Source organism: Lemur catta, chromosome 8, assembly GCF_020740605.2.
Source record: "Lemur catta isolate mLemCat1 chromosome 8, mLemCat1.pri, whole genome shotgun sequence".
NCBI lineage: Eukaryota > Metazoa > Chordata > Mammalia > Primates > Lemuridae > Lemur > Lemur catta.
In genome coordinates, this window is record NC_059135.1 from 35196242 (window position 1) to 35219193 (window position 22952).

The following is a 22952-nucleotide window of genomic DNA, read 5'->3' on the forward strand; positions in this document are numbered from 1 at the left end:
ATCTGATAAACACAAATCATTTTTGAGGTGGAGTTTCCACAATGGTTTATTGACTCAATGAATAAAGTGTAATTGAGGAGTTACAAAGTATTCCTTTGGTAACCTCATTTCTATGTTTTTCTGTGTATGTTTTAAAGAACCAAACCAAGGAGTGGACAAATTTGTGCAAAGGAAGAGATATCCCCTGTTCAGATGATTATTCTCTTATGGGTATCCTGGGAGAAGCTGTGATAATTCGAGCTTGGAATATTGCTGGATTACCTTCTGACTCATTTTCCATTGATAATGGGATTATCATAATGTAAGAAAAATATTTTCCTCCCAAATGATTTTTATTAGATTTATCTGCATACCTTTTAACAATTTTAGATAGCAAATTTTTACAGTATTGAAAAACATATACTTACCTAATTAATCAGCTAAATTAACTATGAATGACCACTTCTTTCCCCTGTTAATATAATGGTTGAGTATTGGAGACTGTAATAAACAAGCAAACCAGATGACATTTGCTTAATTTTTTATCAAGTTTTAATGAATAGAGCAAAACTCTGCTATAAGTGAAGTCCAAAATTTTCATTTCCATAAAATACAGGGTTTTGTTATTACAAGTTAATGACATGTGCAGCAGTGGGTTGTTGGTGGTAACTGGGTAGGATGGTGTTCCAAATTCTATCTTAGTCCCCGGTGTGGGACTAGGACTGGCTTAATTGTATAGATATATTTCTGGCTCCTGGGCCATTTGGGTCTTTTTAGACTATTCCTAGAATCTCCTGGTTAGTAGATAAACCCCATGGAAACTGGGCTGGTAGAATACTAGAGGCTTGTCCAGCCTCACCCTGTCCTCCAGGTCTCACCTCCCAGAAACCGAGGACTTCAGCCTGTCACAGTGTGAGGACAGTCATCAACTGTGCTATTTCCAGGTTCATGTGACCATGAGCCTTTTATCGCTAAGCCAGTCTTCTTGGGGTTTTATCATGTTAAAAATTGCACAGATATCTCTTACTATCAGGAAACATTCAGTTAGTTCTGTTACATGACTATTTTGATTAGTTGTTAGTTTACTATGAAAAAGTAATTCATATGATGGTACTTTTTAAAGTAAAAATGGTTGAGATATGTAAACTTTTAAAATAGAATTAACCACTAAATGTGAAGACTAATTATTCTTTAAATTTTTGTATATGGTAGTTATGAAAATCATTCCACACACATTAAAACTCTGGTGAACACATTTATTCTCTAATAAATTATCTGGACATATGGATTTCTTTAGCATTACTTTCCAAATTGTTCTACAAGGATTTGAAATATGTGCAATTTGATTATAATATAAAAAAGATAAAATCTGATTAGGTCACCTATGGGAAATTAAAGGAATAATTACTATTAGATACATGAGACAAGCTAATCCTTATAGTTAGGCTTTGAATTAAGTTCAAAGCTTTCTCGTAACTAAGGCAAAAAAGAAAAGTTGTGTCATGTAGTTCTTACTTGTTAGCCAAGTAAATCATATGTAGGCAGACATTTTTCGGGAACTAAACTTAAATTTAATTATTTTGATGATTTTGAGAAAAAGATTAGAAAAGATTTTCTTTGGGGAACTAAAATTAACTACAGGATACTCTGATCCAATAATCTAAATTAATCCAAGGAGAAATCAGAGAATCTAGATAGATGATAAATATGTGAATTAGCTTACTGTTAAAATAGCAGATTTGTAAGTACTTTTTAACAAGCACAGGATGGCAACTAGTTTGTTGAATTGCTTAATACGAGGCATGTGCGGACAGATTGTGTTGATTAGCATTAGAATACACCTTAGAGATCAACATATGTGGGAGATTTCTGAAATTTTAGAAGTACAACATTTACTTTCACTTTAGTCCCGCTGGACCAATCAACTTCAGCCTGAAGAGTAGTCAAAATTTAGCTTCTTTTGTTATTGTTGTTGCTATTTTTTTCCTCTCAGAAAAGAGCTTTGGCTCTTCTTAAGCTCTTGTGAACATATCTGGTTATGTCCTCCTTAGTGGTGATTATGTCTTTATTGTTTTTTTGTTTTGTTTTGTTTTTATGGGTTTTTTGTTTTTGTTTTTATGTCTTCATTGTTTTTTGATTTGCAATTTATATACCACTGTTCCACTTAGCAGGACATCTATAACCATTATATCCATCACTGGAGGCCAGATCACATCTTATTTTCTAGCAAATAAATGTGCTATTTCTTTTGGATTCAGTCTTACTTCAGTAATAATAGAACCATTGATGAATATTTCTGCTCATAAGATCCTAAACCTTTCAGCGATTATTATTCAAAACAACAGACATTTTAGGAGGGATAGAGGTAGAAAACGGTGTTAATGAGTCATAACCCCTACATCTTTGCTATTCGTTTGTAAAAATGTTGAAATGTTAGCAAAAAGTTATGGAAGCAACTAAGAAGAAAATAATATAAACATTTTTCATTTTTGGTTTCTTTTCTCAGTATCATCTGGTAATCTTACCCTGAGAGGTTTCATTAAATAGGTTTAAGTTGATATCATTTTGAAGTATCAGATAAGTATCTTATTTACTAGCATAGTGCCTGCTTCCATTCCCCAGAGAGATCCTTGCCTGATAATGATAATACCTAATATTGAGAACTTACTGAGAACCTAATCCTGTGCTAAGTGCTTTTCACATGTTATCTCAGCTGAGTGAGGAGTTGATTATTTAGGAAAACTGGAAGAATCTATAAAATTTGGGCAAGTTAGAATATAATTAACTTCTGGGGCTATTGACACCTAAAGGTCCTTGGCTAATTAGAATTTCAAAGGTTAGTGATAACATTAAATGTAATTGGATTGTATCTGAGCATTTTCACAGGTAAAGGATTAGGATTGTTTAACGGTGTGGTAAGTAGATCAAACCTGTATCTCATATAACTCTGCTTTTTTAAAAAAGTAAGATTTCATTTCTATGGGGGGAAAGATATATAGGGTTATTTCAGTAGCACACAATAACTGAGAAGAATAACACCTCTCCTTGTCTGTTTTTATGAATTTATGTGTGTGCATAAAGAGGAAAATATCAAAACTCTGAAATGCACTGCTGCCATATATTCAAATTGCATGTCCTTCCGTGCAGACTGCTGTGAACATGTATTATCGCTGTTAGAAGTCTGTATTTTTCAAAAACCCAAACGTGCTCTAAATAACAATCCTCCCTAGACAAACACTGTCAAAACTTGGAACACTGAGTGCTATAAAAAATCAGTTTCCATTTGGGAACCACTGGTTTTAAAGCATTTGTGAATTTAAGAATGTTTGATGGAGAAAGTAAGTATGAGGAAGATTGTGTGGAGAAAAACATTTTCTGGTTAAAAAAAAATGCAGAATAATGGTGGAGAAGTAGCAAGCAAGTAAATACAGTGCTTATTCATTTTGAATTCAGGATTTATATTCATCTAAAGAGTGAAGCTATTTAAACCAGTATTTATTTGTTGCATATAGCTTTCCACAATAATTGTTGGGGTGTGTGTGTGTGTGTGTGTATTTAAAAATTAGTATTTTCTATCTACATTGAAAACTATCTACTTTGAAATTTTATTAATCTGTTTTTCAGGGAAGCCTTAATCTTTAAAAATAAATATAAGCTGAAGTCACAAACATTGTACTGCCTTTGAATAAAAAAGAAGTTACATTGGGACTGTTTGGGGGAAAAATAAGTTTAATACAGTTATTAGCTGGCTATAGAACATCTGTTTGTGTGTAGCTACACACATGCACACCCACACATACACGGATTGGGGGCGGAGGAGGATATCCAATTGTTCTAGCACAATTTGTTGAAAATATTGTCCTTTTTCTATCAAAGTGCCTTTGCATCTTTGTTGAAAATCAGTTGTCCATATGCAGGAGGGTCTGTTGCAGAATTCTCTATTCTGCTCCATTGACCTTTTTGTCTATCGTGATATAAGTACCAAATATTGCCTTGATTATTGAAGCTTTATATTTATTCTTTTTCAAAATTGATTGGTCTAGTTGTTACCTCCCAATATAAGTTTTAGAATCATTTTTTAAATATCTGCAAAAGATCTTCCTGGGATTTTGACTGGGACTGCATGGACTCTACAGATCAATTTAGGAAGAATTGACAACTTGATAAGACTTCGAATCCATGAACACAGTATACTTTTCTGTTTATTTAGGCCACCTTTGATTTCTTTCATCAGTGTTTTGGTGTTAGATTTATACTCAGTATTTTTTTATTTTTGTGTACTATTATAAATGGTACTTAAAAGATTTTATTCAATTGTTTATTGCTAGTAATAGGAAAGCAATTGATTTTTGAATACTGACTTTCTACCTTGCAACTTTGATAAACTCATTTGTAGTTCTAGGACCTTTTATGTAGATTCATTGGGATATTCTATATAGACAATCATGCTGTCTGCAATTAGTGACAATTTAATTTTTTACTTTCTAATCTATATGCCTTTTATTTCTATTTCTTGGCTTATTATACTGACAAGGGCTTCCAGTATAATGTTGAACAAGGGTGATGAATCAGACATTATTGCCTTTTATCCAAACATAAAGGAAAGAGTCCTTTATTATCATGTGTGATATTAGTTGTAGGTTTTTTGTATGCCTTTTTTACCATGTGAAGGACATTGCCTTTGATTCCTGCCTTGTTGAGGGTTTTAGCATTAATGGATGTTAAATTTTATCAGATGCTTTTTCTGCATCTGTTGAGTTGATTTTATAGTTTTTTATGTTTATTCAGTTAATATGATGAATTATACTGACTGATATTTGAATATTGAGCCAGCATTGCATTCCCAGAACAAATTCCACCTGGTCATGATCTATTCACTATTTATATATTTCTGGATTCAATTTGCTAATGTTTTGTTGAAGATTTTTGCATTTATGTTCATGATCTGTGCTTTCTTTTGTTGTAATGTCTGTATGGTTTTGGTAGCAGAATAATGCTAACCTCATAAAAGGAATTGGAAAGACTTCTTTCCTGTTTTCTGGAAGAGATTATGCAGAATTAGAAATATTTCTCCCTTAAATGTTTGGTAGAAATGACCAAAGAAATTATCTATGCCAGGATTTTTTTTTGTTGAAAGGTTTTATCTATGAATTTGATTTTTAAAATAGTAATAGGTCTATTCAGGTTATCTATTTCTTCTTACGTGAGTTTTGTTAGTTTCTAACTTTCAAGAAATAGGTTAATCTTATCTAAGTTATCCAATTATGGGCATAGAGTTGTTTGTAAGTATTCCGTTATCATCCTTTTAATGTCTATAGGGCCTGTAATGATAATCTCTTCTGTCATTCCTGATGTTGGTAATTTGTGTCTTCTTTCTTTGTAGTTGATCAGTCTGGCTAGAGTTTGATAAATTTTGCTGATCCTATCTAGGAACAAGCCTTTGGTTGCATTGTTTTTCTCCATTCTTTTTATTGTTTTCAATATTACTGATTTTTACTCTGATATTTATTATTTCTTTTCTTCTGCTTGCTTTAGGTATAAATTGCTTTTCTTTCTCTTATTTCTTAAGAAGCAAGCTTAGCTTATTGATTTTAGATTTTTCTAATCTATAGATTTAATGCTGTAAATTACCCAGTAAATATTGTTTTAGCTACATAGCACCAATTGTGATATGCTTTATTTTAATTTTCATTTCTTTTAAAATATTTTCTAATTTTTCTCGAGACTTCCTCATAGGTCCATGGGTTATTTAGAAATATATTGTTTAATTTCCAAATATTTGGAGACTTTTAGGGTATCTTTCTGTTACTATTTTTTAATTTCTAATTTATTTCAGTTATTTCAGAGAACATACATTGTATGGTTCCAATTGCTTTTAAAATTTTTAAGGTTTATTTTATGGCATAAATATGATCTATACTTGTGAATGTTCCATGTGTGCTTGAGAAAGTATATATTCTGCTAGTATTAGGTAAAGGGCTTTTTAAATGTTAGTTAGGTTGAGTTGCTTGATAATGTTGTTCATGTCTCGATATCCTTGCTGTTTTTCTGTTTGTTTTCTTTTCAGTTCTGTCAGTTTTAGCTTCATTTATTTTGGAGTTCTGTTGTTAGATGCGTACACATTTAAGACTATTATATGTCCTCTTGATGAATTGACCCTTTTATCGTTATGTAATGTCTCCCTTTATCCCTGATAATTTTTCTTGCTCTGAAGTCTACTTTTTCTGATATTACTATAGACAGTCCAGCTTTCTTCTGCCTAGTATTTGCATAATATATCCATTACCATCATTTTACTTTTAATACAACTATACTATTATATTTAAAGTGAGTATCTTGTGGACAGTAAGTATATAGTTGGATCTTGTATTTTTATCTAATCTGACAAACTCTCTCCTTTGATTAGTGTGTTTAGACAATTTACATTTGTTGTAGTTATTGATATGGTTGATTTTAGATCTACAATTTTATTATTTTTGTTTTCTCATCTGATTTTTTGTTCTTCTATTCGCTATTTCTCATTCTTTTGGATTATTTGGATAATCCACTATTTTTAGTATTCCATTTTCATTTATCTATTGGCTTTTCACTGTACATTTTTAAGTACAAATTTTCACAATCTACTTAGAGTTACTATTTTACCACTTCAATGAAAATGTAGAAGCCTTGCAACCATATGGGTCCCTTTACACTCCCCTGATTATGTTAAAGTTGTCATATGTATTATGTGTGCATATGTGATGGTTAATTTTTACGTGTCAATTTGTCTGGCCATGGGATGTCCAGAATAAGGATTATTTCTGGGTGTGTCCATGAGGGTGTTTCTAAATGAGATTAGAATTGAATTGATGGATTCAGTGAAGTAGATACCCTCCCCAGTGTGGGTGAGCATCATCCTGTTTGTTGATAGGCTGAATAAAACAAAAGTGGAGGAAGTAGAAACATATTCCTTTTAGTGCTTCCTGCCTGCTTGAGCTGGGCCGTCTCATCTCCTTTCTGGCACTCAGACTGAGATTTACACCATTGGGTCCCTGGTTCTCAGGCCTCTCTCTGGACTTGGACTGAATTACACCACCAGTTTTCCTGGGTCTCCAGCTTGCAGACAATAATCGTGATTTCTCAGCCTTCATAATCGTGTGAGCCAGTTCTTCATAATAAAATACACGTATGTAATTTTACCACTTCAATTAAATATATATGTACCCTACTGGCTCTGTTTCTCTGACTAATACAGCAAACATTGAAACTACCCCCCTTCACAATGTTAAGATTTTTGTCTCAACATTTACACATATATCAGAGAGGAGAGAAATAATCTATTATATTTACCACAATACTTACCATTTCATTATTCTTTCTTTATTTCTAAAATTTCAAGTTTTTTTGTGGTATCAGTTTCCTTCAGGCTGCAGAATTTTGGCATTTGTTTAGAGCAGGTCTGTTGGCAAATTTTCTTAGTTTCCTTCATCTGAGAATTTCTTTATGTTACCTTTATTCCTGAGGATATTTTTGGTTGATATAGATGTCCGTGTTGATAGTTCTTTTCTTTTAGCACTTTAAAAATGTTCTACTCTTTTCTGGCTTCGTGATTTCTGACGAGAAATCTTCAGCCTTTTGAATAATTGTCATTTGTAAATAATCTGTCATTTTTCTCTGGCTGCTCTCAAAATTATTGTTTTTGAATCTTTGATTTTTAGAAGTTTTTTTGTTTGTCTGTTTGTTTGTTTTGGAGACAGGGTCTCACACTGTTACCCTGGGTAGAGTGCAGTGGTATCATCATAGCTCACTGCAACCTCAAACTCCTGGGCTCAAGCTATCCTCCTTCTTCAGCCTCCTGAGCAGCTGGGACCAAAATCACATGCCACCATGCCTGGCTAAGTTGTTTTTATGATTTTTGGTAGAGGTCTCACTCATGCCCACAGTGGTCTCAAACTCCTGGGCTCAAGCAATCCTCTGGCCTCGGTCTCCCAAAGTGCTAGGATTACAGGTGTGAGCCACCCCACCCAGCCCAGCAGTTTTATTATGATGTATCTGGGTGTGGGTTTTTTTGAGTTTCTACTTTTTAAACGTTGCTGAGTTTTCTGTGTTTTACTGTATTTGGGAAAGTTTTAGCCATTATTTTTTCAAATATGTTTTACACATCAATCTCTTTCTCCTTGCCTTCTGACACCCTGATGACAGGGAAGTTAAGACATTTTAATATTTATTATTCCACTGGTCTCTGAGGCTCTGTTCATTTTTTTCCCAATCTTTTTTCCCGTTTGCTGTACAAATTGGACCATTTATATTCATCTGTCTTTGGGTTCACTGACTCTTTCCTCTTTCATCTCCTTTTTGCTATTGAGCCCATACAGTGGAATTTTTATTTCAGATATTACATTTTTCAGTTCTAAAATTCTTTTTATTCCCCTCCCCCTTTTTTTTGGCTGAGAACATCTCTCCATTTCAAGATGTATTTCAAAAATGGTTACCTTTATCTCATGGAGAATGGTTATAACATCTGCTTTAAAGATTTTTTTCTGATAATCTCAACATCTGTATTCTTTGAGAATTAGCCACATTCTGTTCTTTGAATATAAAGTAAATTTGGATTTTATTCTGTAAATTTTGAATATGAGATTCTGGGATCCTGTTAAAATCCTCTGGATAAGATTGATTTTTGCTTTAGCAGCTAAATGACCCGATTCAGTTTTGACCACAATTTCTGTCTTTCCATCTGTGGGTGATGTTTCATTGCCAGTTCAGATTTGAAAGCCTTTGCTATGCTGTCTGGATCTTCTCCTCAGCATGCATTACTCAGGGGTTAGTCTGGGACTTGGACTTGTGTCATTGTTCAAAGCCTAATTTGGGTAGGGAGCCCAGAGCTTGTATCTGTTCATTCAGAGAACTAGGGAGTCCTGTCTTCAGGTCTTTCCTCATCAGGATTTTCCCTACACTTTCCATATTACATAGGCACCTTTGCCTATATTTTTTCTGGCCAAAATGATGGAGTTCTCTCAGAGTTTTATATCCCCATGCTATTACACAATTTCATGCCAACACTTGGGGCAAAGTGGCAAGAGAAAAGAGAGAAAAATACTTGGATTCTCCTTACATTCTGTGCACAACAGAGGCCTCTTTTCCTAGTCCTTCTATCCAGAGAGATGGGTTTTTGATTAGTGTTTTAGGTAACTGCACCACTGCTGCTTCCACCATAGGAATACAGTTCTGTGGGTGGGGTTAACCTGGGGGTAGAGGCAGAAGGAAAAAGAGAGAGAAAAAACAAAAAACAAAATGAAAACATGAACTTAGCCCCACACTTTCTGGCTCAGGTATGGTCATTTTCTCAGTTCTTAAGTTTGAGTTTTTGCTGTCTGTGCCTGCTTCACAGTTACCCCATTAAACCAGAAGATAAAAAAAAAAAAAAAGAAAACCTCAGGAATCTCACTATCCCTTGCAGGTCATTCTTCAAGTTTTAACTTTTCTCCCATGCACTTGTTATTATTTACTTTTTAGAATCTGCAAGTAGTTGCTTTTTATATTTTTGTCCAAGATTTTTAGGTATAATCAGTGGAAGAGATATCCTATAATAGGCTTAGCCTTGATCAGCATCAGAAGTCCTTTCCTCTGACTTTGAAGTACTATTCATTGGACAAGTATTAATATTTTCTATGCAGGGATAACCTCTTAGAGAATTTCAGTTTTTAGAATGATTTAACTTGTATGGTGTTTGCCAGATATTTTTTGCCATTTCCACAACAGTAGATTATGGAATGCAAACTTTATTTGATCTATAAAAACAAGAATAGAGAATTAGCATGGACCCTTCCATCAAAGGAATATATAATTTAGATGTGTGATGCAGCTAAGGAATTATAGAATTTACCACAATAGAATATTATCATTATATGAAAGTACTATAAATGTAATATGGAGGCATTGCTAAAGAAGGTCAGAGAAGAGACCAAGAAAGGCTTTGTGGACTACATAGCTTTTGAGCCCTTTGAAACATGAGTAGGACATGAACGTGAAAAGATGGGGAAGAAGCACATCTTGGACAAAGAAACAGCATGAACGTGGGTATTATGGCTAAAAAAAAATGGGGAAGCAATAGAAAGAAGAGTGAGTTATTTAATTTCTTTAGAAAAGCATAAGTGCTGCTTGACATTTTCACATAATCCTCCAAACTTACAAATATTTCCAAAATGTGACAGAGTAAAAACTTTTATATATTTATAATTTTTTATTTCTAATTTCCCTTCTCCTTTTAATTTCTTAGGCATAGGCTTCTCTTTTCATTAGTTGATTGCATCTAAGATATTACATTAATCTTTTGATCTCTTTTCTTTCTACACGTAATTAATGTTACAGACTGAATTGTGTCCCCAGTCTCCCCCCGCAAATTCATATGTTGAATTACAATGTGACTGTTTGGAGACAGGTCCTTTAAGGAGGTAACTAGGTTAAATGAGGTCAGTAGGGTGGGGCCCCAATCCAGTAAGGACCAGTGTCCTTATAAGAGGGAGAGATACCAGGAGCTGTTGCATGGAGAAAAGGCCATACAAGGACACAACAAGAAGGCAGCTGTCTGCAAGCGAAGGAGACAGGCCTCTGGAGAAAGCAAAGCTACTGACACCTTAGTCTTGGACTTTCAGGCTCCAGAATTGCGAGAAAATAAATTGCTGTTGCTTGAGCCACCTGGTCTGTGGTACTTTGTTATGGCAGCCCAAGTAGACTAACATATGATATAATGCTGATATTGGAGGATAAGACTATCTTCTTTACCATTTAAGCTACATGTTTTGTATCAGGCTCTAACTGATAACTGCTAAAAGAATATGATTACTTTTATTTTGGGGAACAAATTATGACATTCTAAATTCATGTTATAATGAGAGTAAATTTAATATATTATCCCACCCCCTTTTTTTGCATTTTGGAGGGGTTTTTTTCTTTTTGCCTCAGTCACCTTGTATTTTCTCCTCCTGCTCTTCTGATGCTCTGTGTGAATTTGCCCTGCTCTCTTTTGCAGGGCATGACCGTATCTTTAGAAAATTGCCCAGGACCATGGTTTGTGTTTACTGAAACTTCTAAGAGAAAGAAAAAGAATAGTAATCTTATTCCTGATTACATTTCACACAATGCAGAAAGCTATGTGGTTGGATATCATACGATGATGGCAGATACTGGCTAATTCTTCTGTGACTCCACCACATGATGGAAAATAAACTGGGTTCCTCATGGGGTGCTGCTCTTGTTCTTATCGTAAAAGGGGTGATGTGAGCGATAAAGCAATAAGTATGAGCTCTTCCATAGTGCAAAAACTCTGATCTTCAGAGAGTATATTCCTGTCCCCACGAAGCTCACAATCACTAGGCAAATATGTAATGAATTACATACATGACACTAAATATACATGTGTTTGAAACAAAGATTGGGTCAACAATTGTGTTAGCATTTAAGTGTCCTTGGCTGTCGTGAAGATTATATGATATAAAATTATGTTTTTCATGTTTTCTTTAGACCATTATATCTTCAATGGTCTAGATTTCAGAGAGAGAGAGATGCAATGTTCCAATCTCTTCTCATTCTCTGTTGTGATAGCAGGTAGAGACTAAGGAAGAAAATGAAGTGACTTGCCCAAGGTCACATGATTAATTAATGACAGGGTCTAGTGAAGAACTGGAGTTTCCTCATTTCCAACCCAGTCCTCTTGATGGTTGTGTTGTCGTTGTGACATAATTAGCAACAGCAGAAAATATTTTCAAAAGTGCAATTTAACATTTAGAGATTGTAATTTTCCAAAAAGAGTAAAAGAACTTGTGTTACTTTTGCAGGAGGACTTTTGTAGTTGCCATTCAGATAGCCCACTCAATCTAAATGTCTCTGGTTTAAGAATATAATTTCTTATAATAAGTTAAAAAGTAAAATATCGTCATGAGAGATAAACTTTAAGAAAGTGATGTGTACATGATTAAATAGCGTATAAACAAATCACAGCCTGATCAGCATCATCTTTCTTTGTTTTAGGAATGCAAGAAGGTGGCCTCTGATGATAGATCCTCAAGGTCAGGCTAATAAATGGATCAAGAACATGGAAAAAACCAACAGTCTTAATGTAATTAAATTTAGTGATCCTGACTGTGTCAGGACTCTGGAAAATTGCATCCAATTTGGTACTCCTGGTATGTAGTTGAATAACAAACATCCATATAGAAATGCCTGGAGAGGGCACAGTTAACCCAAAACTATGTAGATTGTTTCTATTTTAAAAGGCTATCCATGTCAGACTCATCTTAAATGGTGACTTTGTTAATTTGTTATTATTATTTATTGATAATTAATCGAGTGAGAATTTTAAAGATTATAAACTGCCCAGAAGGTTAGGAGGTTTTCTTTGTCTCAAGATTCATTTGTGATGCTTCCTTTAATTTAGCTGTTTTAATTTTTGTCTGTTGTTTGTCATTCTTTTGTTCTTATTACAACTCGACTTCTGCAATTAAAAGGGCAACTTAATATGCCAATAGCATTTTAACATGACATTAGTTCAATTACCTGTGGTTATTTTTCTCTCAACTTACCCTACAAATGTGGCAGAGAAGAGAGTACAGCTCTTCATGCCTGGCTATTATTGGCCATTTACAATAGATTTTTCAATAAAGCTCTTATGCAGATGTCCCATTTGTCAATACGAAAAAACAGAATCCTTGTGATTTGAGTAAATTGGGGTTATTAGTCATGTTTTAAATTCATGTAACCCATAAAATTTTGACTATTCACATGACCAAATAAATGTAAGCACTTAAACTGCAACGTAGGTAGACCCAGGACAAGTCAAGCAAATCCCACTTACTATTAGAGCTAGTACAATATAGAAGAATCATAATAAATATACTGGGTAGTCTTATAGACATCTTATTTATGCATTTTAATAATGAGCTAATCCTCAGACATTAATTACAATTTTAGGTTCTGTTAGAATAAGCATGAAATGAAAAAAAACTAAGTCTACCTACAAAATTTTGTGTTTACATAATGGACATACAGATGTGCACACACCCACACCGTATTTTTCATTTAAAACATGTTCTTAGCATACAGTATGGTGACATAGGAGTTAAATAAAAGGGAGAAACATGATCTCTATCAAGTATTTTGCTTCTTAAATATCAGGATTATATATGCAGTGATATATATAGAGAGAGAAATAGAAAATGAATATCCATTACTAACCCTTATTGGGACCAACAATTGATGGGCAGAGGCACTGCCTCTGGATTCAGAATACCTGCCTCTGTTACTCACTGGTTCACTGACCTTCCCGAGACTCAGTTTCTCCATCTGTACTTTAACCATATAGTGTGAGAAAGAAATGAGTTACTGTACTTTGAATACTTATAGCAATGTCTGATAAATGCTCAATTTATGTTAATTTTTGTTGAGCATTTACTATATGGTTTATGTGTATCATCTCTTAGTAAAATATAACAAGAAAGGCACAGATGATGTATGATAAGAATTCAAAGGAATTCGGGAAGATTTATGGAATTCAGGAATATTTATGGAAGGAATTGATGCCCTAAATACTTTAAGTAATTACAATTACTTAATTTAGTTTAAATATTCAAATAATTTCTCCTTGACACAGTAAAAGACAATTAAATGATGATTGAGCACCTATCATGTGCTTGACATTCTAGAGATGTCTATAATCTTAGCCACATATCTTGATGTTAGAATTCCGTAATTTTAGAGGACTTAAGGGCCACAGAGGTTATCTGTCTAGTGTTTTTCAAATTATGGGTCACATTGTGAGAGAGAAACTCAATATAGTAGGTCACAACTGACATTTTATTAATCAAATGCAATACAAAAGAATAGAACATATTAGGCTTCATAGCATAACCGAAGGATAAGTATTTCATGAAATTTTTCAAGTTTTATATGTCTACAAGGTCAAGATTTAAAATGTATTTCTTACTTTGAGATGTGGCCATAAAAATTTGAAATCCAATAGTAATTCCAACCATTTCATTTTATCAACAAGGTCAGTGAGGTATTCGAGGACATTAATTAAATGGCTTACCAAGGTTGTATGGCCAGTTAAGGGGAGTACTAGAACTAGTCCCCAAGTCTTCTGCTTTTGTCCAGTACTTACTGTATCACACAAGCAAGACCTTCTTTCAGGTGATTTAACCTACTTTTTGTAACAAAATACTTTTTAAATGGCTAATGATTATTTACAGTGCCTTCTAACATTAGTCATGAGAGAGAAGTGAGAAGTTTTAATCTCTTAATAGAAAGACAGATGGCAGATTTTATAGCTATTTTTATATTTTACCATCAAGTAAAAGAACCAGTTACTGTTACAGTTTTAAAACATATGTGGTTAAAGACTCTTCCATTTAAGAAGTTATCTTTAGATATTGGCCCGTTCAGGGCCAGTAGCTTTTGATCTATTGTCCCTCACAGGCAGCTTGGGTCGAGAAGGCAGAGGCTTTTGCTTGCGTTACCTACCTGCCTCTGCTTCAACCAGAGTGAATCTCCCTTTTCTTTTTTATATTGAATTTTAAGATAAGATCCTCTTTGAAAAGGTGCTTTAAAAAAGTTTAAAAGCCAATGTTTTAGAAAATAAAGGTACATCTGTATTAGCTATACCAACGGAAAAGGTTGCATAGAATATTAACTATACAAATATTGCTGACAAAGAAATTGATTTATATAGAAGATATTTTAATGACTTGCCATTGAATCTATTAAAAAAAACCTTTGTATCAACAGCAAAATCTATCATATCTGAGCTTTCTTTACTTTTCTTATCTCCCTGCACTTTACTTTCTTTCCCCCTTGTATACAACAAATCAGGGATAACAAGCTACTTCTGGTTTAACATTTCTTTCATTTGCTCGTTTGTCTGTTCATTTATCTAACAAACATTTATTGTGTAACTACCTTATACGATGCTCTGTGGTAGGCACTGAAAACACAGCATGAACAAGAGAACAAGAGAGACTTGGTCTCTGCTTTCATAGAGTTTATTGGTTTAAAGGGGAGACAGAGATTACACGTGAAATGAGGATTAGAAAATGAGAGTGCAGGGTACCTGGGAGCAGGCAGCGCTTATAACAACACAACATTGTTTCAGTCTCTTAGCTTATGTCTACTCTTCCATCCATCTGGTGAATCCCTTTAAATTTCATCTTTTAAGATACAGTTCAAATACCTCTTTTTCTGTGATATCTTGACTCTTCCAATGAAGTGGCAGCACTGAAACTTGCATGAATTTCTTCTGTTGCCCTTACTTTATGTATATAACTGTTTGTTTCTCATCTACAAGCTGCTTAAGGGCACTTGATAGGTGCTCAGTAATTGTTGAATCTACTTTGAATACAGCATGCTGCAGTGTGGAATATAATGTGCGGAAGATTTTTTTCCTATTAATTTGAAGTCTCACATAAGATAATGTAGATAATTTATAACTTAAAAACTGATATTATTTAAGGTCTTAAGTGCAAAAGAAATTTGAAAAGAACATTTGATCCTCTTTATATTTCTGTTGCTAAGGATAACTGTTCGTTTTGAGTGAGATGATGATCTGCCTTTCTCAAAGACATTAGCAGCTGTGTGCTTGGATTCCCAGTCTTGGTTTCCCACAAGCTTTGCAAATACTGTAATGTGCTGGCACTTGGAAATGAGGAATGAAGTTTTACATAAACCAGCATATTGTTAAACTTGATGATAGAAATACGAAGAGAAGTCTGTCTCCTGAATTTGCTCATGTAATTTTAACATGAGGCATATTTTCATATAATTAAAAGTTAAATAAGGAGTCAAAAGTTAGAGTCAAAATAAAATAGTTAAATTAAGGATAGCATTCTGGGTAATTCATGTACCTACCTGTAAGTTTTTATTCTTTTTTTCTGTCTTTTAAAGTTTAAAATGCTTTTAATTTCCCAGTGAGGCTTATAATAGTCAATACTGAGAATATTTTTTTTTTAAATCAAGGTGCTACAAAAATCTTACCTGACAGGCTCAAGACTTGATTCTACCAGTGAGGCAATAAATTTTCACTCTTGAAAAGAATAAAGCTTGTAATGTTTAAGGTTCATAATGTATACTTTAGTTTCTAAAAAAGATACTTATATATTAATATAGACACTCTTAATTACATTTCAAACTATGAAAAATTAGAGTGATTAGGGGATGAAATTTTATAATAAAATATTTTTAGCCAACATTAAATATCATTTTATGCAAAAAATTAAAACTGATAAATGTTGAGGCAATCAGGCAAAACTTAAATGTTATAATATTTCTTAAACAGAATTGCAGTTCATAACTGTCTAGCAAATTAGATTTTAAATATATGATCATGTAAAAATGAAAATGAGAAATTGATATCTAATATTGGTATTACTGTTTAACATTATTAGGAATGTTTTTTCCAATGGAACAAAACAAGAAACAATGAGGGTGCTATAACATTTGAAAAGAGGAAGCAAAATTATCATATTAGTAGAAAATATACCTCATCTAGACAAATAATACCTTCTGAAAGGTATTAGAATAAAAGAATTCAGTGGAGTAGCTATATTCCAAAAAGAATATTAAATTAATAACAAATGAGAATCAAAATAAGTGGGAAGTGATTCTAGACAACCATTGAATAGAAAACAAAACAAAATAAAAAAACTTAGAGTGACTTTAACAATAAAAAGTGAGGAAAATGACAAAACTTTGCTGAAAAACAAGAGAAAACTTGCCTGGGACATTTCTTTTTCTCTGATAGAAAAACTGTATTTTGTAATGATGTCAACTTTTTCAGAAATAAGTGTTTACAAAATAATACTAAAGCAAACCTAGGGGAAAAGAAAGTAAAGAGCCAATGAAAATTCAGAAGAGTAAGTTTGGAATTAACTGGACTAAGAGCTGGAACGAACCTTAATATATTAATACGAGGTCTGTCCAGAAAGTTTCTAGCCATTGTTAATATGATGAGAGCAGTTTGCGTGACATCAATGTAACCTGGCAGCCAAGAAGAGTAGACTGGAATGTGCCTGTGTGAACAATGATGACTTCACTGTATTAGTCAGTGTGGTGCTAAATGCCATTGAGTGAGCATGGGTACTGTGTGTCTGTTGCATTCTAAGTGACTGAATGAGTAGAGGAACAAATCTGCATCAAATCTGCCCCAAATACAAATTTTAACAATTTTTTTTTTTTTTTTTGAGACAGGGTCTCGCTCTGTTGCCCAGGCTAGAGTGAGTGCCATGGCATCAGCCTAGCTCACAGCAACCTCAAACTCCCAGGCTCAAGCGATCCTTCTGCCTCAGCCTCCCGAGTAGCTGGGACTACAGGCATGTGCCACCATGCCCGGCCAATTTTTTTTTCTATATATATTTTTAGCTGTCCAGATCATTTCTTTCTATTTTTAGTAGAGACAGGGTCTCGCTCTTGCTCAGGCTGGTCTCAAACTCCTGACCTCTAGCGATCCTCCCGCCTCGGACTCCCAGAGTGCTAGGATTACAAGCATGAGCCACCGCGCCCAGCCTTTAACAATATTTTTAACCTATCAAATTGTAGGTCACAAATATATTATTTAATGCTGACAGTATCACATGGTGGTTAAGAGGACACTATAAGGAGCCAGACTGCCTCATTAAGTCCCTGCTTTGTCATTTACTAGTTGAAAAATTTACTTCAATTACCTGTCCTGATTCATCTGCAAAATTGAGGTAAAAATAGCCCGTATTTTTAAAGTTGTGAGGGTGATGAGAAAACACAATGTCAGCAATGGTGTCCAGCATTTGTGAGTACAGGGTTACTGTGTAAAAATAAGTTTAAAAAGCAGCACAATTCACACTTGCAAAGATGTGGAAACAACCCAAGTGCCCATCAATACATGAGTGGATTAATAAAATGTGGTATATGTATACCATGGAGTACTACTCAGCTATAAGAAACAATGGTGATATAGCACCTCTTGTATTTTCCTGGATAGAGCTGGAACCCATTCTACTAAGTGAATTATCCCAAGAATGGAAAAATAAGCACCACATGTACTCACTATCAGATTGGTTTCACTGATCATCACCTAAGAGCACATTTAGGAATAACAATCAGGTGTAGGGAAGATGTGGGGGTGGGCAGGGATGGGTGTATACATACATAATGAGTGCGATGCGCACTGTCTAGAGGATGGACATGCTTGAAGCTCTGATTCGGAGTGGGGGGTAAGGGCAATATACATAACCTAAACTTTTGTTCTCCCATAATATGCTGAAATAAAAAATTACAACCTAAGAATAAAAAAAACAGGTTTAAAAACAAACAACAAAATGAATGCTGGTTGCAACATTGAAATCTCTATAGCTTTTCAGGCAAGTAATGTGACAATAAAAATAGCTTTTAAAATGCTCACAACTGTTGACCATTACTTCCACTTCTAAGACTCCAGCCTGATTAAGTAATCAGAGATGAATACAAAGGAATTTTCAAAAAGATGTTCATTATTGTAGCATTATTAATAACTGCAAAAATGGAAGCAACCTAAACAATAGAAGATTAATGTATTTAATACATTATGATGCACTCATTATTTAACCATGAAAAATAATCATTTTATGCAAGCAGAAAATGAAAATGGGTTTAAAAATCATCTGACATACCTACTTTGGCTAAGATCTCAGCAGTGGAAGAAATCAACAAGAAGACAATTAAAAATTCATTTAGCCAGGACTAACCTGTGTGAAGGGGCAGACTATGTCTGCATTTTCACTGCAATAGAGATCCAAATACCTGTCATCCCAGTGCCCTGAGCCCCTTCCTTCCCATCCAGATGGCACACACTGTCCATTCAGGGACTCCTACAAAATGCCATGATCAAGTTTGGCTAAGACAGCACCCCAGACGCCAAAATGTAAGACTTACACACAGCAAGAATATCAGTAACCTCAACCATGTCACTGATCTTTGACCCAGGGATTTCTCCTTCTAGAATGCTATCAGAAGAAAATATTCTGAAATGCAAAATTTTGTACAGTGCTATTTATAATATTAAGAGCAGGAAACAATACAAATATCTAATAATAGAACATTGGTTAAAAAAAGGAGAGAACAATATGATAGACTATTATGCAGTAATTAAAAGCATATTTATTAGAGCTTTTAATAACATGGGGAAATATTTATAAGTCAAGCGAAATAATTACAATGCAAAATTCAATGTATTGTTTAGTCTTAACTGTATGTGTAAAAAGATAAATAATAGTGAAGTGAAAAATAATTTATTTAACAATTATCATACCATATATAGTTTTGTGTCATTTTTCTACCAGTCTATATGTGGTATGAGTCAGTTATGTAAAATGTTGAGGGAGAGGAAGAGCTGAAGAAAATCCAATTAGGGTTAGTTTTCCAATTTCTTCTTTATGTTTTCCTATATTTCCAGATGTTCTACAATAAGTATGTTATTTTTTATAATTAAAAAGCAAGTAATTATTTAGAATAACTACAACTAGAAATTCTTTTTCTCCAGTGTCTCGGATGGATAGACTTCACTGCCATCATGCTTGGACACGTAGTGAATCCCAGGCCAGATGGGGGGCAGCCAGTAGGACTATGGCTCAGGGGCATAGAAGCAGGATGACCAGGTAGAACTACCAGTTACACCCTTCCCACAGAATGCAACTGTTTTTACAGCATCATTTCCCTGTATGTAGAAGCCAAAAATAATAACTAGGAACACAAGCCATCTAGAAGGTTGAAAGAACTCCGAGGGTTGAATGTTTATAGTCAATATTAAAAATAACATGGAATCTTTTTGTGATTTTACTCCAGTGTTGCTAGAAAATGTTGGAGAAGAACTAGATCCTATTTTGGAACCTCTTCTACTAAAACAGACCTTTAAGCAGGGTGGGAGTACATGTATCCGGCTTGGTGACGCTACAATTGAATATGCGCCTGACTTCCGCTTCTATATTACCACCAAGCTAAGAAATCCTCATTATCTTCCTGAAACATCAGTGAAGGCCAGTATCTAAAATGAATGTTTCTTTATCATATTTTACAATAAGTGACTGTATTTTCCTCCTGAGCCTTAAGAAGAAGTCGTCCTAAGAAAAATGGATTTTGTCCTTTTTTTGTGTTTCTTGAAATTGCTATAATAATTTCCAGCTGTTGCTTTTGTGTGTGCATGTAAGTCATAAAGGAGCTCTCAGTATGCTGTGAAAAAAGACTATCAGAATCTAATTTCTACAACTGATATGATTCTTAGATTTTCATTGTTAAAAATAGATGACATATTCACATTCTTTCTTTGTAATAAATGATAATATGCTAATTATTGGAATTGAAATTCAGAAGCAGAACTCCATTCTTCTTTCTAAGGCTAAGGTTGCTGCTATCTGATTTTATATAATTACTTAAAATAACTGTTTTCAATCACTGTTCTTTTAAAGTACTAAAAATTCCCTTAAAGAGTAAAGTTGGCTCAAAGTTTTAGTCAATGACTAAAATGACTTGAGATGTTGATCTGCAGGTGAGCTCCTGGAGCTTTTAGGGACTATACCTTATTCTGTTTTTGTTCCTAATTCTTGGCACTAGTTGGTATTCAATAAATGTTTGTGGAGTGAGTGAATGAGTGAGTAAGGGAAGGATTGCTTTCATTAACAGAAGCAAGCAGGAGAAATACTTATTCAGATTTTGAAAGTTATATATAGAGGCAAGATTTATCCAGTGAGTTCAAATGGTCTCCTTTATTGGAAATATTTAAATTAACATAGGCATCTCTCCGCAGAGAGGCAGAGAAAGGACTAAGATGGTGTAATTTATTCTTTCCAAGATGAATAAACATGATCCTTGTTCTCAAGAGGTTTACATTATAAATGTGTATACAGAGTGACCAGTGACTAGGAAGACAGGAGCTATAAAGTGTCCTGGGAGCTCAGAGTTTGAGGACACTTAGACTGGACTTTTAGGGATGCCAGGAAGACTGGGGGGAAATGGGATGACCGTTGAGCTTAATTTTAAAAACAGAATGTTAAAATATGGAAATTCTTGGCCATTGTTTTTAATTAATTAAAATACAATATGTTATCTAAACACCTAAAAGTATCTATTATCTACTTACCTGTCAGGAGAAAGAATGTCCAGTAGTAGTTAAGATCATAGATTCAGGCGCCACTACCGTGGTTTAAATCCCAGGTCCATTATTTGCCAAGTGTGTGATTTTGGGCAAGTTATTAACCTCTCTGTGCCTTAATTCCCTCACCTGTCAAATGGGAATAATAAAAGTGTCTCTCTCATATAGAGTGATGTGAAGACTAAATAATCTATGTAAAATGCTTAGAACAAGGCCCAGCAGGTAGTGTTATATTAATGTTATTGATTACCTTTATTTAACCATTTTAAGTATAAGTGAAAAAGAAAGAAGCCTAAAAAGAAATGACAAAAGCTGTGTTAGAAAAAAATATTTTTAAGTAAATGACATGGGAAACCTTTTTTACTTTTCAGTAAAATATGTGAAAATATCACACAATTCTTTGTTCACTAATAACTGGTTATAATACAAGTCATAAAACCCTGTGGGGAGGAAATATCTATGATTCAGTATCAAAATCCTTAAGATCCCTAGAGTGTCTTATTGCTTCATTATTTTTAATTGCTGGGATTGATTAAACAGGGATTAGAAAACATAGCGAGGCAGTTACTTGCTTTCATTTACAAATTAGAATACTTCCTCTGGATCCCATTTTTAGGATCTTTTATGTACCTTTTGCTTTCAAAAGCACCCAAGGGATGGTACCATGCTGCTATAATACTTTTGAGTCTAAATGAAAATAAAATTATGAAGCCATATTTTATGATCTTCAATGTTTATTTGTGAATAAATGGCTAGATTTGCAAAATCTAGATTTTAAAAGATCCAAAATTAATGGAATATGAATGAATACCTCCTTGTGTCTGAACACAATGAGGTAAAAGTTGTAAAATATGCATTTTGCTAACACTGTGCCTATGGTTTTTGGATTAAAGTAAATGGAACCTGTGCACTTGGTTTCTCATGCCAGTAGGGAAAATCCCTTGAAAGCTGTAGTTATAGTTTTTGATGAATAAATGCCAAAGCAGTAGAGAATTATTAAATATATAACATTTAATGAGTTTTCCAAATTGCTCAATTTCAAGAATTGCTTATTATCTCATCTAAATTTATGATTATATCCATGTAATCTATACTTAGTGGCATCCAAAGGCCTACTATGGGACAAGTGGGGGAAAAGTTTAACCTAAACGATACCCACCGTGGAGAAGGTGTCTAGGTTTACACAAAAGGAGGGAATTGCCTTCCTAGGGATATTGCAAGAAGCTGTTTTACACTTACTGACCCCGGATAGGCAAAATTACTCTGTTCCTGCAGAGTAAATACTCTCGTGTAAGGAAGGGCAAGGAAACACACTGTCTCCCATCCAGTAGCAAGAGCTGGGAATACACAGATGAAAAGACAAAGACCAAAGAGAGAGAGGACAGCAATATCAGTAACAGCATTACCTATTTTCAGTTTGGAAGAAAGGAAAACCTTTGTGCCTTGACAACGCAATTTCCAAATCAGGCAAAACCACCAAAGGTGCCAAAGAACTTGTTGAGATTAGAAAAATAACATTTTTTGCCCTTCTTTTTTTAACCTCTTGCTGCTAGGGAAATACTGTTGTCTTAATGGGGGAGACTAGCGGCTGTTTCTATAGTTGTGCAGTTTGTATATAGCATAGAGGTGGAATTAAATAGAGGTAAAATCTAGCCCCAAGCTTCTTAGGTGTTGGCCTGGTGTGGGGCTCAGTCTGCATGCAGATGGCACCTTTTTCTAACCCACACAAAGTATGTCATAGAATAGCAGAGCCTTGGAAGGAATAAAATATAAAAACAAGAACATTTGTGCTATGCAAATAAATCCTTCTAATAACCTGAATGTGTTATGTTTGGTTGATTATAACCTACAT

At 34.1% G+C, this 22952-nt stretch overlaps 1 protein-coding gene across 1 annotated transcript in view; it reads left to right on the forward strand.

Annotated features, from left to right (window-relative positions):
* The window catches only part of DNAH7 (dynein axonemal heavy chain 7), a 224176-nt gene that overhangs the window by 146055 nt on the left and 55169 nt on the right, over nt 1-22952 (forward strand). Inside the window, exons 47-49 of the mRNA XM_045558982.1 lie at nt 138-301; nt 11989-12143; nt 19798-19988. Coding sequence (XP_045414938.1) covers nt 138-301; nt 11989-12143; nt 19798-19988 — 510 coding nt within the window. The remainder of the gene's footprint in view (nt 1-137; nt 302-11988; nt 12144-19797; nt 19989-22952) is intronic.